The sequence below is a fragment of the Python bivittatus genome, unplaced genomic scaffold (genome assembly GCF_059951505.1).
Source record: "Python bivittatus isolate LINGU-HERP-01145 unplaced genomic scaffold, Pbiv_v1 ctg000610_np1212, whole genome shotgun sequence".
In the NCBI taxonomy this organism is placed as follows: domain Eukaryota; kingdom Metazoa; phylum Chordata; class Lepidosauria; order Squamata; family Pythonidae; genus Python; species Python bivittatus.
The window spans coordinates 40964213-40982323 of NW_028277088.1; the positions used below are offsets into that span (position 1 = coordinate 40964213).

Genomic DNA, 18111 nt, shown 5'->3' on the forward strand with positions numbered 1-18111 from the left:
ACGTTCTCGCTTTTTGTAGAATAGTTACCCACCCTCTTTCGAAAACCTTTCACGGCAGCAGGCCCCGAACCATTTCGCCATCTCCTCCCCCACCACCAATTTAATGGACTTCCTGTTTATCGTCTATGTGTGTGAGAGAGGGGAGGGGGAAATCTTTCTTCCATCTGCCACCTCCTCCTTCCTGTTTTACCTTCTCTCCCTCTTGGCGAGTCGAGCACCGGGGCAGCGCTCTGTTAAGGCTCCAGGCGCCTCCTCCCCGACATGTCCCCTTCCCCAGAGCAGCATCGCCGCCCTTCCACCTTACTCCGGTGGTTTTAGTGGGGCGCTGGCCCGGCCCTGTCTCCTCTTCGCCCGGCTTTAACTGTGCAAGAGGCACCGCAGCCAGGGTGCTGCCGGGCCCCGCCCCGCCCCGCCCCGCCCCGCCCCTGGAGTTGCAAAGCGGTCGCAGCAGCTCTCCCAAGGAGGAGGAACTGAGGGAAAAGCAAATCTCCCCCGTTTGCTCAGGAAGGCGCAGGATGTTTCACGGAACGCGGGTCGTCCGCACCGACGCCAGCAGTGGGGGCGCTCCCAGTTCTGCTCCGCCGCCTGTTCTCTACGGGTCGGACGCCGGTTTACTCGACAGAGGCTACGCGGGCTCTTGCTCAGCCATGCTGAAAGTGGCCCAAATGGTAAGGACGAGACGGGGCAGGAGATCCCGGGGAGGCGGGTGGAAGCTTTGCCCAAGCTGCGGGAGCAACCGCAAGTCTTCCCTCCGTTCAAGTTTTGCTAGGATTTGTTTGCCTGTTGCGCCTTTCCCAGCGTCGTCCAGCCGACTACAGCTGGCACTGCTGGCGGCGTCCCACAAAGCGGGCAACTAGCTGCACGTGTTAGCCCAGTTCCCGCCAGGCGTTGAGCGGCGACAAAGTTCCCGTGAAGAGACAGAGGCGAAGAACGGCTCCGAGAGAAGACAGCGCTGTCCTCGCGTGGCTGGGCGATCTGGGGACGCCCCCTCGCCGCGAGCGCGCTTTCCGTCTCCTTAGAGGGAGGCAGCGCAGCCCGTTCGTGCAGATTTTGGACTGACTCAAGTTCTATGTCAACTCTATCTTGAGTCTCGCTAGGCTGCTGGTAACTGTGCCTGACTTAGTTCACAGAGCTGAGGAGACGGCTGCGTAAGATTTTTAAAGAAAGGTACCAAAAGACAATGAATAAATAACTAGAAAGAAATCACGGGATGCAAACACCCCGTCGCAGCAATGCGCGGCAGTGTACCTCAGTGTATTAATACTTTTTTTATGACTCCAGTCCTCTGAATAAGTAGCCTAATATAAATTCATTAACCTTAGATATTATCTGCTTTTACCTGACTAGGTTTATTATTCTATTTATCCATTTAGCAAATTTATATCGTTCTCAAGTTCAACTTGAGAACTATACTGAGCTTTAAAGACTGTCCTTTAGGAGCTGAAAATACAACCTCTAGGTTTGAATTGGAAATGCAAACAATTTTACAAAGATATGTAACCTCAGATGCAGAGTAGGAACTATTTAAAAAAATATTCAGCTACCCCTTCTTGATTATTCTTCTCATTTACTGATTTCCTCTGCATTTGGATCTGGAAAAAGGATGTGAAAGCTGCTTGGACAAGCACAAGAAGAATTATGTTACAGAATGCCACAGAAATGTGTAGAGTTATGCTATTGGGAAGTATGAAAAAGATTGCTTAGTAGAATGATGAAGTGAAGTAGGCTCTGCCTGAGAGAAAAGATGGATATAAGAGAAGGATTGCTGCAAAAATGAGGGTGAGACAAATACATTGCATAATGTGTTCAGGAAGAAAAAGATTTTCTTTTCTGCACACTGAATAACGTTGCTTACTCCAAAAGACAGTTTGTGATGGGTACATATATACTGTATGTAAAGAATCCTTTCAAAACTCCCCCAAGTATTAAAGTCCCACTTACTTTGCATTACTGCACCATCCACTGTGGTCTTCATATTTCCCCAAACATTTTAGTGCAGCTTCCACTAATATGTTTGCAAACAATATGTTTGCTGTAGCATGGTGAGGTCACCTGGTAGCTCTCTTGACCCCAGGTAAGCTTCTGAAAAAAGTGTTCTAGGATCTATCTGCTTAGGAAGTTGGTTATATATAAGCTATATGCCCAGTCATGGCTCTACAGCTGGCTTGAAGACCACACCAGAGAAAGCTAGTTAGGGTTCTGCATCAAACTGGAGGGTAGATATAATGGGAGGTGTCACTTTCATGCCTTTTGCTGTTCAAAGTTTTTCTAAAACATTTGGATGAAAAAGTAAAAGCAATGTTTAACAAATTTGCAGATTTCGTAAAACTCTACTTCTAGAGTTAACACCCTAGAAGACAAAATTCAAAATGATCTTGATGGGTTAGAGAATCAATCACAAACTGAAGTCAACACTATATAAAGGCTGCTATAATTCTACATAGCTGGGCTGCAAAGCGGATGCTATCAATGTTGTATCCTGGTGCCTGAAGACTGGATGAGAGAGAACAAGCTGAAGCTGAACCCTGGTAAAATGGAGTTGCTGCTTGTACATCAGGGTTCTCTGTTGGCACCAGGCTTGTTGCTTGATGGACAGACCCTATCCTTGAAGGAGCAGGTCAAAATGTATGGGACCTTCTGAACCCATAGCTCCTGCTTGAACAACAGATAGAAGCCACAGCCAGAGGGGCCTATGCCCAGCTTCAGCTGGTGCACCAACTACAGCCATAACTGGATCAGGAGGATCTGGCTAGAGTGTATATAATAACTCATGCCCTCATTACCATCCAGGCAGACTATTGCAATGCACCTTCCATGGGGCTGCCATTACAGACTACTCAGAAACTGCAACTGATCCAGAATGCAGCAGCATGTATGCTCACTGGGTCCTGTCACTGACAGCATATAACACCAATCCTGTGGGCCCTGCGCTGTCTGCAGATTGGTTTCCAGGTACAATTTAAAGTGCTGGTTTTGACCTATAAAATTCTTTATGGCTTGGCACCTGGGTACCTACAGGGTCATCTACTCCAACTAGTATCAGCTTAACCTACTAGAACATTTAGATGGAAACTACTTATAATTCCACATTTTCTAGAGGTTCAGGGGGGCTGAGGCTAGAAGGTGATGCTTTTCTGTGGCAGTATTGGTGCTTTGGAACAGCCTCCCAATGGAGATCAGGATGGGTCCCTTCTTGCTGGTGTTCTGGAAAAGGTTTAAATCTGAATTATTTTAGAGGGCCTTTTCTTAAGTTTTTACACCAGTCCTCCAGGCATTGTTTCTGGCATTCTCCTGGAGGGCCTCAGTAAACCAACGTGATGACCAAGTTTGACCCTTGGAAAGAAGCTGCTCAGGAGCAACAATGTCCAGAGCTCAGTTCACCTCCTATTACCAGTTGTTCAAGTATTGAACAGAACTGCCTGACAGAGAGCTGGGAAATTCCTAAAGTGTCCTTTGAAAGCTAGTGGGTTCCATGAGGTGCCTAGAGTGGTCCAACTGAATGGATGCCTCAGCCCCGCAGGGGACACGTGGCTACTAATTGCAATTGAATCAGGGCATGATCTGACCATGACAACGAGGTGATGGAAATTCCTTCATCTCCCACATCTCCTCAGAGACAAAAAGGAGATCTAAAGTGTGACTGCCTACATGAGTTGAGCCTACACCATGGTTATAAGGGAAGCAAACCATGCTTACTTGAGACAAGCCTATGGTTGCTGTGAAGGCCATGAACTCCTGAGCTTTACTGGAGCCAGATGCCAGAGCAGCCCATTGAAGTCCCCCAACCCAAACAGCAGAGGTTCTCCCTAACCTGCCCAGAGTTCAGCTGCAGGAGATTAGGGAGGGATCTTGCTGGGCGGCAAGGCAATTAGTATACCAGGAGAATCCCAGGCTTGTCTCTGCAGCTCAACCTAACAAATGGGCACTGACCTCCTGATATTTCAACAGCAGAGTCCCTGGTCATAGGTAAGATATTTCTCACAACCAAAGACCATCCCCTCCTTCCCCCCAAAATCTTGGTTTTAAGGATGCTGGAAGACCCAGTAATTGCCTGGGCAGACATCCAATGAGGCAACATTGTTGCTCTTGCACAGCGGGGTCTTGGTAATACATGCCAGATCTGCTACTTCATCCAGTACCATATTGTGAATGAAGATGCTCTTATTTCAAACAGTTCTGGCATTAACTATCAACAACTTGAGGCCGGTAGCACCAGCCATCAGCCACATGATCCCTAGGATCAGATAACTGGGTTGGAAATGGAGATTGCCATCAGACTAGGAGTCTCCCTTCCCCTTAACTGGCCCACCGAATACACCCCACCATATCTCCCTTGGGCCAACGTTATAGGGATGTAACTACCAAAATTCCTATCCTGATGAGAAGAACTGGCCTTCTCTGCATTAAAAAAAAAAAACAGAAAGAGCTTCTATGTTCCAATTAAGACACAAACACCCTGGGTGAGCTATCAGAAGGCTCCCTCAGCTAGGCACCATGTGATCACCCAACCATGCTTACACCAGAGATGCTTAGAGATGTTAAAGAACTCACCCAATTAAATATGCAAGGCTGCAATACCCCAGGCACCCTGTCACAACATTGGGACAGCTTGAGTCTCACCTCCTTTTGCCTCTTACCTTAAATGGGACCTCCACATCCCCTGTTTTACACATCCAAGGCAGCCACCATGACTCAGTGGTGGGAAATGGGCTGGATACTCTGTGGAGAAAAAGGCCCTGTTCCAGGTACTGGTTTCTCCAACAGCTGCCACCTCTCGCCTGGGTGAAAAGGCACTTCAACCCCTCCTCATCCTCCAGTGGCAGGGACTCAGCTGGTCACCCAACACCCAGTTGCTCTACTGTCTGTTTAGTCTGAACCCTGCTCAGCAAATGGGATACGTTGGATAGGCTGCATCGACAGGAAACTACTTTCCAAACTGTGATAATAGTTCCACTAAACTCTGCATTGGTCAGATCCAACTTAAAGTACTACGTCCAGTTGTGGATATCATAATTTAAGATTCCAGAAAACTTGAACTAGTTCAAGAGAATCTAGATCGAGGGAACTTCCCATGTAGTCATGAGAAAAGAAGATAAAAGGGAGGTACCAATAGTTCATTCTTTAAATACTTGAAGGGGTATCACCACAGAAAACAGTCAAGACTTCTGTTGTCCCAGAATGCAAGACATGAGTAACAGACTTAAGTTGCAGCTGGGCAGATTCTCACTGAATGTCAGAAAAACTTTCTAACTGTAAGCACATTACTTTTGAGGACCAAAGGTGTTGGGGCAAGCATATTTGCTTTTTGCACCATTTTATTTATAGCAAATTTTATTTATAGTAAATTTCTGGGTCCCAACACAAAGCCCTATAATTGATCTTATTTTCACATATTGATTTGATTTTTATTACCTCTGGCTTTGTATGTCATACTCTGCTTTTATGAAACAAGTGAACAACAATTTAACTCAGTGTGTCTTACAAACTAGTTCTGTTGCTGCTGTAAAGTGAACTACTGCAAGAGTTCGTGAACTTTTGTTTCAATGTGCCTCTCTTATATTTTTTATTTATTTATTTATTTATTTATGTATTTATTTTTAAATTTATCCCCGCCCATCTCCCCCTAATGGGGGACTCTGGGCAGCTTACAACTGATTAAAGCAATAAATAAAATACAATTATATACAATCTAAAGCTATGTAAAGCAATTCCTAAAAAAGTCCAGGAGGCCGATGGTTCAGAACAGCAAACGCCAGGGCTGTAAGGGGCTAGCCAACCCCACACCTGATGTCTTCCCTCCCCACCCAGGCCAGATCTATTTGAGTGGCATTACAGTAGAAAAGAACAAAAGGATGCATTGTAATGCATTCTTCCTGAGCCTAGCACCCTCCAAATAGGTGAAATTATCCTTAGTTATTGCTGGCAATAAGTGAATATATAGTCTTAACTATGTTTGGAGAACATCAGGTTGAAGATTACTCTATTGGATCATTTAAAGGACTTGACAAAGTGAAAGCATAACAAGTGCCAATACCTTGGCCCAAAAAAGCTTAGCAGTGTTGGATTTGGTTAGTGATTTGGATGAGAAACACCTTGGAAATCCCAGAGCTGTAGGCTAGACAGAGAAGTCAAAAAACAAACAAAAATCCTGGAAGGTGGCAGTGGCAAGCTACTTCTGTATTGCTGCCAAGAAAACTTGTCCATGTGGTTACCAGGAGTTGAGATTGACTTGTGGGAATCTTTACCTTTCTCATATGGTTAAATCTCAGCATCTTTTCTGTGAATGGGAAATTTCTCACTAGATGAAGAGTGTCTTTGGAATGAACCCTTGTTTGGTTCTACACATCAGTCTTAAAACAATTTGCATTAAAACTTGCTTAGTTTAACAACATTTGAAAGTTTCTGCATTAACAGATCATCCCTACCCCAAAAGATAAGATCTTGCCAGTAGAGTAAAATTACTGGTAATCTCAGGTAGTTATCAAGTTCATCTTGTTGTTAAAAGAAGAAGTATAAATATATTTCCTGTTCCGAAGAAGACTGGAAAGGAAGAAAATTTACAGTCAACTATTTCCTCTAAACTAAACAAAATTTTTAAAAAAATCAGTGGAAAACCTAAAGAAACACCATACTTGGTATTTGAAGACCTAAAAATTACGTGCTGCTGAAATATATAGTTATCACATTATTACTTGCTCTTGAAAATCCATATTGCTATGTATCTTGAACTAAGTTCACTTTCTCCTAGAATGAATGAATGAATAAATGAATTTCTCCAGGCTCCCATCTCCTTCACTTTTTTAAAAATAATTCCTCTAATAAAATGTGCATAGCAAGTGGCTGCATCTAACCAACCTTGACTGATTTTGAAAAAGTTAAGCAGGATTGGCAGTAGTGGCCCTTGGATGAGAGCACCAGAAAATCTTAAAGTTGTGAGTTAGATGGAGAAATTCAGAAAAAAATCTTGGAAGAGGACAATATCACAATACATGAAAACGTCCAGCGAGTCATGTGGATCTGAGCTACGCTTGAGGGAATCTTTACATTTGTATAATAGACTTCCCCACCATTTCTGAATATCTTTGTTCAAAAAGGAAAAAAATATTTTACATCTCTATTTTATATGTTAACTGAGAATTAGTGGAGCATGTGTTGTGTTCTAGGAAAGTGCAAGCATCAATCTTCACTAAGTTGAATTTTGCTAAATTTGAAGGATCAATGAATCTTAAAATCTTATACAGGTAGTCCTCAACTAACGACCACAATTGGGATCGGAACTTCCATCGCTAAGTGATCCGGTCATTAAGTGAGTCGGACCTGATTTCACCACCTTTTTTGCCACAGTCATTAAGCAAATCACTGTGGTTGTTAAGTGAATCAGGCTTCCCCCATTGATTTTGCTTGTCAGAAGCCCCCTCGGAAGGTCACAAATGGAGATAGTGTGACCCTGGGATGTTGCAACCATCATAAATGCATGCCAGTGAACGAGCACCCAAAATTTGATCACGTGACCGCAGGGACCCTGTGAGAGTCGTAAATGCAAGGACCAGTCATAAGTCACTTTTTTCAGCACCATTGTAACTTCAAACAGTTGTTAAACGAATGGTTGTAAGTCAAGGACTACCTGTATAAAGCTCTTAACAGTGAAGTTAGGAATTTCCATGAATTATATTGTACTGTATAATATCAATGAGCATCTTTGAATTATACAAAGTTCTTCTATCAGACAGAATGCAGATAAATTGTTCTTTACCATGTCATGTGCTGGGCAAAATTGGCTAGATATGCAAATCTTTGGAGTCTGAAATACTCAGATCAAGATTTCTGCATTTACTGCTGCTATTCTGAGCTTGGCTTGATCAGACCTAGAGCTGGCTCAGTGGAACTTTTTCTCCACTCTTAATAGTCTCCAAATGTGTTTGGTTTCTATCACACCTAGTCAGAATGACACCAGAATAGAGAAAGAAGTTCTAAATAAGAAATTGGACGGTGAACTTAAAATAATTATATATTGTTATTCAAAAGCTATTGCTCAGAGCCTGTATTTATTAGATAGCTCTATTATTCTTAATTGTTCTTTTTCAACCACAAGATTCTTATCTTTAACTCTCAAGAAATACCTTAAAGATGAAATTCTGAACACTTGTACTTGGAAACAAATTCTGTTGTGCTCAATGAGACACTTTGTGTGTGTGTGTGTGTGTGTGTGTGCGCGCGCACACGCACGCCTTTGAGTCAGTTTTTGACTCCTGGCGACTGCCTGGACAAGTCCCTGCAGTTTTCTTGGCAAGGTTTTTCAGAAGTGCTTTGCCATTGCCTCCTTCCTAGGGCTGAGAGAGAGTGACTGGCCCAAAGTCACCCAGCAGGCTTTGTGCCCAAGGCAGGACTAGAACTCACAGTCTCCTGGTTTCTAGCCTGATACCTTAACCACTACACCAAACTGGCTCTCATAATGAGGCTTACTTCTGAGCAAATGTATGTAAGATTGTGTTGTAAATTTCTAAGCTATATGCTACTTCTACCTTTTTTTTTTAAATTACTATGGATCTGAAAAAAATGTTTAAAAATAAGAGATTTCTCTATAGAATATAGAGATACTGGTCTCTTGTAACTCTAGTAGGTCATTGATCCTGTACGCATTATTTTAAGTGGAAAGGTGTCAAGGTTCTGTTGTTTCTGTACTTGTTTCCAACAATTTTTAAAGATAAATGCAGTATCCTTTTATTTTTAAATATTGCTTGTATGTACATTGTATAACTATGCTCTGCATCCCTAAACAATGTATATTTCTGTGTTTCGTTTTTTTAATGGGCTCACACAGAACACACACACACATATACATATTGGGAGTATCATCTATGAAAAACTAAAATAAAATGCTGAATGTTCATAGATTTTGTAACCTTGGACATTCTAGCAATGGGACAAAAATATTTCCATTGTGACACAATATATAAAAATAGAACACACCATCTTTTAATGGGATCACATACCAAATTGTGTATATAGACATATATGATGAGTTTGACTTTCAGGTTATTGTGTATTCCACTCTGTTAATAATTTTTTGGCATTATTTATCTCTGCTTATGAACTTACATTGGTTTAATGTTATCTATTTTACACTGACCTTAGGGTTTTTAAAATACTTCCCATGCTACCTCATTAGACACCTTAATTAAAGTTGACATTTTTCTATCTTTTAATTTTTCTTTCCTGCATCTTGGTCATCTAAATTTCCTTAGGGTAGAACAACACCATGCACCCTGAAGATCATGTTCCCTAGCTCAAAATTATTTATTTTGAGCAGTGAAAGACCTGCATTAATTACTCTGCAGCCAGATTGCAAATTTTCTCTGTGGTTACTTGCCCTGTTTTTACAAATGTTGTTCTGTTTTTGTTATATAGTACTTTTTAAAATCATGCTTTCAAATATTTCTCTAATCTAATTTAGAAATACCTTGAATTTGCTATGTTTCATGTTACCCCCAACCAGACTTCTTAAGTGGGACTTCAGAGGTGTTTGGGGCCACAACTCCAAGAGTACCCAGACTGGAAATACTGGAAATTATAGCCCCCAAAATGTCTAAATTGTGTTAGGTTGGGGAAAGCTTTAATGCATGAATACATTTTCATATTTAAAACAACACAATTATTTCCCATGTTAAACAAGTAATTTCTTAACCAATTTATTTTATCTCATGTGTTGCATGTTCCATTAAAACATGCAGTTGTTCCTCTCAGATTTCAGTGTTTGCACTAGTAATAAAGGTCTGAATAATCACTGTTTTTCTCTTTTTAAGGAGGAGCAAGTACTGCTGCTTTGTTCCAGTAGTCCTGATCTCTCTATACCTTGCATGATCTAACATATTTCAGTTTACTTCATTGCCTCAAGTTCAAAGGCAGACATGGGGTTCAGAGGGCAGAGGGGTGCTAACATAATACTTGTCTGCAGCTCCTTAAGGAAAATATTTTTCAAGGATTTGTGGCAACCGTCTGCAGTAGGAACAGCAGCTGCCCTGCAATTATGGAATAAGACTCATTTGATTTAAAAGTTGCACGTGTACATGCCGGCCCCCATTAGCTCAGAAGCACCTTTTTGTCTTTAGATCCAAAGCGCTACACAACCTAAGTAGACAAATTCGCTATTGGTCTACTTAGAAGTAAACTTCGTTGAGTTTAATGAGACTTTCTCCCAGGTAAAGAATGGTAAGATTTATTAATTTTTATTTATTTTTAAAAGTAGACCCTGCCTTTCTTTTATACAAACACTCTGGGTGGCATACAACAGACATACACACAATTCTACATACAATTAAAATCAAAACCAAAATTAAAATCAGTCACTAAAATAATAAACAATTAAAAACTTGGCTAAAGAGATGCATTTTAAAGTGTACATAATATCACCTCTACTCTTTTAAGAAATTTATAAACAGCAAACTTGAGTTTTTGCCATCTTCAGCAACCTTTCATTCCTCTTTACTCTGTTCTGCTTTTTTATTTTTATTTTATTTTATTATTTATTCACAAAAATATTTTCAGTTATTTTCATTCTGGGAAACTCAGAAAACTGCTTACTACACTGAGGTTTTAGTTAGGTCCTATAAATGGAATGATTTGCTACTCTTCTATGCTATGTATGCTTTTTAATCTCTCTAAGAGGCTTATTTTTTCCCTTAAGATATGCAACTTGTATGTTTTTGAACTTTTCCCCTTTTGTTCACTGAACAGTTATTCCCTTTTGTCTCAGTTGCCTGTTAGTGTACTTTTCCCCCCATTCTTTCATGAGATCAAACTGGATTAGACCTGAGATCAAACTATATAGACACTGGAGGTTATCTGATGTGCTATTGAATTTTTTCCCACTTATTTTCATGCCTGTTCAGGAGTTTAAAACTATATTGAATATTTTTCTCAGAAATTTAGTTCTGCCCTAAGCGGTTTCCATTCCTTCCTTTCACCAATGATCTACATTACAGTATGGTGAATGCTTAATTATGTATCTCTCTACTTCTAGCTTACTACTTCTACCCTACCAGTTGTCCCATAAGTACAACCTATTGGTAAATTACTTTTGTAGCACACTCTTTTAGTCCGGAGTGAGACATTAGATAGAATAAATTCTCTAAACTTTTTAAAATCCATTCTGATTTGGCAATATCTGAATGGTTTTTCTCCTCCAATTCTGAATGTTTTTAATCTTCTTTCAGCTGGAATTGTTCTTTCTTCTTTTGCTTTTCAAAATTGTTGATTCTGAACATTTTATTGTTCTTGGAATGTGGTTTCTCATGCATTCTTCACACAACCTTTTTTTTTGTTTTGTTTTGCTATTGTCTTACAGTTATTGTTGCTGATTGGATTCATTTGCATAAGATCTTCACAGTGGACAGAGTACAGTGCATACAGCTACTTTGAAATTGTCTGCATATGTGACTTAATTATGATTTTCATCTTTTACATTATCTACATCTTTAGAGCTTATCGAATGCTGACTTGCATCAGCTGGCCACTTGCAGTAAGTTCCTATCCATAATTAAAATCATCTTTGCCAATTTCCAGAAGGATTACATTTCCATTCCACATTTCCAATAGAAGTTACTGTTCAGCAGTTGCAGCTCCTGATGATAAATACTATAACTGAACTAAAGAAAGCGTTAACATACAAGAAGGAACCACTGAATGGCTTCTTTTGCTTATAAAGTTAAAATTAATTTTTATCAATCTCTGCTGTTTGGGAGAATCTGGTTGAAGATCTCTGCAACCTGCATTTGTAGAAAGGTAGTGGGAATGGATGTATGTGCTTTGGCTGTGCTGCTCAAAATCTGCTCTGATATGGTTATCATTTGCGCAGATTGCTGAACACAATTGCATAGATGCGTAATGGTGCCTGTATTTCCTGATTTTAGTTAATTTTTTTCCCACTGTTACCACTCTGCAGCATCCATTGCGCAAACAAACCCACCCCATGTCTCTTCAGTGACAAGAGCCAAGAGACAACAATCTCTCACTGCTGTGAAAGGTCACTATATAAAAGGGGCACTATGTCTTACTGTGCAGCATGCAGAATATCTCAGCTTCAGACCCAGACATCTCTAGGTTGAAAGACCTGAAAGGCATCTGCCCGTGACGGTCAAAGAATGATGTCAAGTTCTCAGCCCCCCACCCCACCCCCCACTATAGAAAGCAAGATTCTTCCAGCGTGTTTTAAGCAAGATTTGTTGAAAGAGGGTAGGAGAGAAATCTGAAAACTGGATTGTTTCACTTCTTGCTGCCTCTCCCCCCAGTTCCATTTATCTCCCAGGTTCCTAAGGCATAAAGAGCTGAAAGTCTCTTACTCATGGTTCCTGTGTGAACTGGTGAGGAGGCTTGTCTTAACTGATAAGGGAGGGATGTCCTGCTGGTTTAGATGCAAATGTCTCTCTGCTTATAAAAATACTGTTACACACCATCACTGGTCAATAGGCAAAGCTAAGCTAGGTGGACCAGTTATAAGGCAACTTCATAGTCAGAAAAGTCAGCCATGCTGAATGCATAACTTTTAAGGATCTCTTGAAGTTGCCATTGGCAGAGGATCAATAAGAACTATCCAAAGATAGAACCATGGCACATGCTTCTATAAAGGATTTTTTTTAACTGGGCAGTGGAGTAACTGCCGTGTCTTTTTTATCTTTCATCCAGGAAATGTTATCTAGAGAATGAGTGAATAGTTTCAAGTTTCCTTTTTAATATTTGGTTTAAAATACATGAACTCATTAGCTGGCACTGGGGTTGCTTTGGATGAGTCACACTGAAACATTCCTTTGATAAGTTTCTGTTCTAAACTACAGGGTCTTTGTAGCCTTTCTTCTAAACTACATGGTCTTCATTTCATTTTAGGAGTTTCTCCATTACCTAATAGGTACTATTCTGCTTCTCATTGCATCCATTGTGGCAGCTGCAAAAAGCTTCAATTCAGCAGGATTGGTAGCTGGAGCGGTGAGGATGTTTGCCATTTCTTTGTTACATATAAGCAACTTTATTGTAACTGGTGCAGTCAGGTCTTAAGGTAGATTTCAAGTTTTTTCCATAACCATGCTAAAAGGAGGAGCAGTCCACACATTCAAGTCTATGCATTGGTTGAGGCTTGAGTGTTTTGGATCTTAAAAAACACTGGCAAAGACAAGCCTTTAACACTGCTTTTTTCCATTACTGCTCTAATCCTCCACTAGCAAAACCCATGTCTCTCTCTTTTTTATTATTTTATTTTACAGTATATCTAATAACTAAATAACTGAGCAAGCAATTATTCCAATTATGTGCTATGGGGGAGGAAAGCTTTATTAACTTCCATGGAATCTGCACAAGCATTCCAAATAGATTGTTTTCACACTGCTGCCCTTATTCTATACATCAAGGGCTATAATTTTGGGCCAATTTAAATAATGGCATTCTTAAAAATTCCACTCTGTTACCAGATTCTGCAATAATGCATGGGGCTTCTGAGGTCATGAAGATTTCAGGGTAACAACTATTTGCGGCTTGCTCTTTTATCTCTCCAAATATTGTTTAGTAGTACGGTACATTCAATATTAATAAAATATATAAGTTAGAACTCTAAACTTAATGTTTAATGAATCAGCTTGCTGCATGCATGCTAAATAATTATTGGTGCTGGATATGCTTTAAAAACAAGTTTACAACAGGGATTAGTTTTGCTCTAGCTGCTGAGCAGTCTGTTACAGGTTCCCATGCCCTCGATTTCTTACTAATCATTAGCTTTCAGAGGCGTGGATTCATGGAAAGAAATTTCTCTCTTCTCTTCCCCCATCCCTCTTGAAAGGCAGTAGATCACTGTGTTTTCATTACAATTATACTGAAAATGCATTTTGCCATGCTCTAGATGGAAGAAAAAAGAAAATCTGTCTTGGAGAGGTGGTAGTGGGCTAAGCTCTCTCTCTCCAGTGACGACCACCATACTTAAAATCATTTATTACTCCCAGTAGGAAAACAGTGATTTGCAAGCAGATTTCTGCTGGTTGGAGCATTAGAGAGTGGGAGGACAAAGAGGTATGTGTTTGCAATGCCCGCAGTGAATGTCTATTTGGGTATCTGTTCCTAACCTCTGATCACAATTGATATGTCCTTTGGAATTTCAAAGGCTGCTCAATATTGTTTAGAATCTGTAGGATTCTTAATGTAAGATATTTTTATGTATGACTCCTTTGCTGTTGCTTTTTTTTTAAACAGGTCTTTGGTTTCTTAGCTACATTTATGTGCCTCCTAAGCATATGGCTCTCTTACAAAGTCTCTTGTAACACTCAGTCAGCAGGTAAGCACCCAATCGACTAGTTTGGTCTGTGTTGCACTTTTTCCTTGCATTATGTTAACCTGTAGTCCACAGATCCATTATGCTATTTTTTCAGACTCTATAACCTATTAATGTATATTATTAAACCTGGAGAACAATGGGTAAGTGAAAGTGACCTGTTGCTTCTATATTTGTTAGATTTATAGAACAGATGAAAGTGACCTGTTTTTCACTCAGGTAGCTCAGGGTGGCATACACAATATTAACACTTTCAATTTTATCCCTACAACAACCTGATGGAGGAGGTTGGGTGAAAGACAATGACAGATTTAAAGTCACTCAATCGCTTCCACCATCACTGTGTGCAATTTGAATCTGGGCTTTTTAGATTCTGGCTTAGAATCCTAACCATTATTTGAGCATTGCTCTTAAAATAAAATTCAATGGAGGAAGAAGTACTTTGAGTAATTTACACATATCATTACTGATTTGGCTTGTGTAGGGGATAGCCAGAAAGATGGGGCTTTTCTACCCAATTTATATTTGTAATCTGGCAGTGACATTGTAACCTGTTTTGGCCCTACGAAATTTGTTTTTATTTCCTTCTGTTGTATTTCCTTCTGTTCTGTACAGTATTGTACAGCCTACAGGTATATACAAAATTTACAGAACAAGAGTGAAGTAGGCACGCTGTGTTTGATGGCTGCAAAATTCAAGGATTAGCTTTATTGTCCAAGCAATTTATATTACATTTGCTGGTTGTCCAAATCCTTTGCAGTTTCTTCACTGATCTCCTTCAGGATAAGGTTCTTGGCCCACTAGCATAAACTCATTTCCCATCTCATATGTAGATAGCTGATTTTCATATTTGCAGTACTTCAGTAAATGATTATTTATTTGCCCTTACAAAAATCATATAAAAGAATGAATTAGAGAAAGCAAGTTTACTCATCAGTTGCTTTGAGCATAAGACAGGTGGTCTAAACACTCATTCAAAAAATTGATTAACAACTTTGTGGGTAAGCTTGATTTCTACTGACTTCTCAAATGATTAAAAACTTTCAGACACATCACTTGTGTCTTTACATAACATTGGACAAAAAGCCCCAATCTGCCTTGCTATTTAAATAAACATCTCAGGTGCAGCACATAACATTTCTATCACATATTTATGGGGGAGGGGGCTCATCACACTCCAGATTTTAATGCAGACAGAATTCATATTTGGTTGATCATCTTGCCCCCCCCCCCAAGGATGTGATGGAAGGCACCTCAGCTACTATAAAGTTTTCCTATTCCAAATATTTTGAAAGCTTTCATTTTAATGAGACATTTAACATTAACGTTGCAGCAAGTTGATCCTAGTTTTTCCTCTTCTCTCCTTTTTTTAGATGCTGCCATGTGAGTCTTCTGCTACTTCAAGATGTGCACACCTATTGAGAAGAGAGCTAGCCAAAACACGCAAGATGGAACTGTATACTGGTGAAATAGAATAGCCTGACCTCAGCAGCTCTGAAAAACTTTTTTTATTGGGCACGAGAGTGCCATCTTCTGGCACTTCTCACCTACTTCTTTGTGTGACTCGTGCTGCTGCAGCCTGTTTCATCTGCTCATATTTCTTGGGTCCCACGAGACAAGAACGGCTGCAGTAAGATATCCTGCGGGAGGAAAAGGGTCATTCCTTTAAACAAGGAGAAGCTATCTTCTTGTAATTCTAAGTGCCAATATCTAAGACTACATTTCTTGGACTATACACCAGTTCCTCATGACTCAAAGCACTTAAGAGAATCCAAATTAAGATTCAAAATGGAAAATCTATTCTGCATCAATCCAGCTATGACTAGCAAACGTTGCAAAAATTCACCATGAACCACAACCGTTGTTGCATCTGAGAAATCTTTTTCTTACCCTCTGCATTTCCTGGCTCTTGGTCCTAGCTCTTAAAATAGGCATCTTGTTTTGTCTACTATGAATATGACTGTGCTTTTTATGCTAAATAATACTGTTTATGATGGTTACACCCCAACTTTTGGATTGTGCTGCCCATAGTTAGTATGAATTTCTTCCTTGGTGCCAAATTTTAAATGTTCAACCAGACATTTTAAACTTTACATATTTTTGATTTGTTTGGTTAGTTTTTATTTCTCTTACCATGTATTTTTATTATATTTTTATAACTATATGCAAATTGCCATAAGATCCATTGAGAATGAAGAATGTTTATAAAAAAAATCCATTATATTCTAGTGTTCCTGTTTCATTTTGTGATACAGTACAGCAATTTTAAACTTATTTTATTAATATCATACATGGAAAATACAATTATTATTATCCACAGAAGCATATATCAAATTATCTAGAAAGGGTGAAAATAAGAATTCAATATATGTTGGTGGGGATAATGAAAAACAGCTATATGGACTCAGTTTTCAATATTATTATGCATTTATAAATGAGCACATAATGCTTAGGGAAAATCCTATGGCACCTGTTCTAAAGGAAGTAACTTCTGCAAAATGCAGTTATAGTAGGGATGCTGGTGTATTATATGAATGCATGAATGACTATATGGTGTTTCCTGAATAGATAGATAAATGTATATATTTTCTTTTTCTAAGAACAGCATGTTGATGATGATGAAATGCTTTAGCATTAGACCAAAACAGCGCAATATATAGGGAAAACTGGATAAATGACAGTCCATAATATGCTGGGAGCAATTTTTCAGTAGACATTAGCTCCACAAAATTAAGAGAACATTACATAAAAACAACAGCCATACATAAAATGACTCCCATCTGAGAGAACAGAACCATCCTTCCACATCTCCCTCCTAAAGGGGCCTGCCCAATCTCCAAGGCTTGGGGGAAGAGCCAAGCTTTCAAAGAATGCTTAAGGGCAGGCAAGGGAGGGGGGATATGAATATCCAGGGGATGCTGTTTCAAAGGCTAAGTACAGCACAAAATGGCTCTCGTGGACTAGCCCAAACACAAGGAACTGCACTGCATCCAAAGTTATACCTTGCCTAGAGAGTCTCAGGGTGAGGAAGGGGATCCATTTAAGCCTGCGCCAGCATATCTGACTCGTTGCCATGCTTCTGCTCAATATACTTATCATTTTGATTTTGAATGGCTTGATTTTTGCATAGCCAAAATCCTAATTATGATTTTTTATGTGGGTCAGAAACATTTCTACCATTCTAAGCACCAGGTGCCTTAACTGGATATTGGATCTCTTTCTTTTGAGGCTGCATAAGTAATACACAATCCAAACCTGGTTATCCAGTTTTATGCTGCTAACTTTATTGGCATAGCTAACTGGCCAAGTGCTGTTACATATTGTCAGTAAGTCAGATGCTATACAAAGCAGGTTACACAGGTCCTCCCTGATGGCTTACAAGCTAGGGTGACTTAGCTGAAGCTCAGATCATGCTATAGATCATAGTAATGCATGATTCAGAATAATTTTAAAGGGCTTGCAAAGTTTGTCACACTATTCCTTGCTATTATTTAAGCCAAGATTGATGGAAGTTGAAGGTTACCAAGAACTGGATGCCTGGTGATCAGCATTCCAAAAACTGATAGTAGAGCCAAAGGTTTGTATTTATATAAATACAAAGGTTTGTATTTATGTATTTATATACATAAACAAAACTACAGGTGTGAAGGGAAAATCAACATGCCTATGCCTGGGAAAGATACACCTTCCAGAAGCTGAAATCCATCGTGATGGAGGATGATGCAAATTGCAGCCTAATAGCATGTCCAGGATAAACATCATTTTAGCCCAGAATATCCTCTATTAAAAGGATACAGAAGAGG

General features: G+C 39.8%; 1 protein-coding gene across 1 annotated transcript; it reads left to right on the forward strand.

Annotated features, from left to right (window-relative positions):
• Positions 1 to 199: 199 nt before the first annotated feature.
• CMTM7 (CKLF like MARVEL transmembrane domain containing 7) lies at positions 200 to 16871 on the forward strand. The gene is made up of 5 exons (XM_007421362.4): positions 200 to 668; positions 11345 to 11518; positions 12880 to 12978; positions 14230 to 14311; positions 15682 to 16871. The coding sequence occupies exons 1-5, from the start codon at positions 516 to 518 to the stop codon at positions 15693 to 15695; spliced, it is 522 nt and encodes a 173-aa protein (XP_007421424.1). The 5' UTR covers positions 200 to 515; the 3' UTR covers positions 15696 to 16871.
• The last annotated feature ends 1240 nt before the right edge of the window (positions 16872 to 18111 follow it).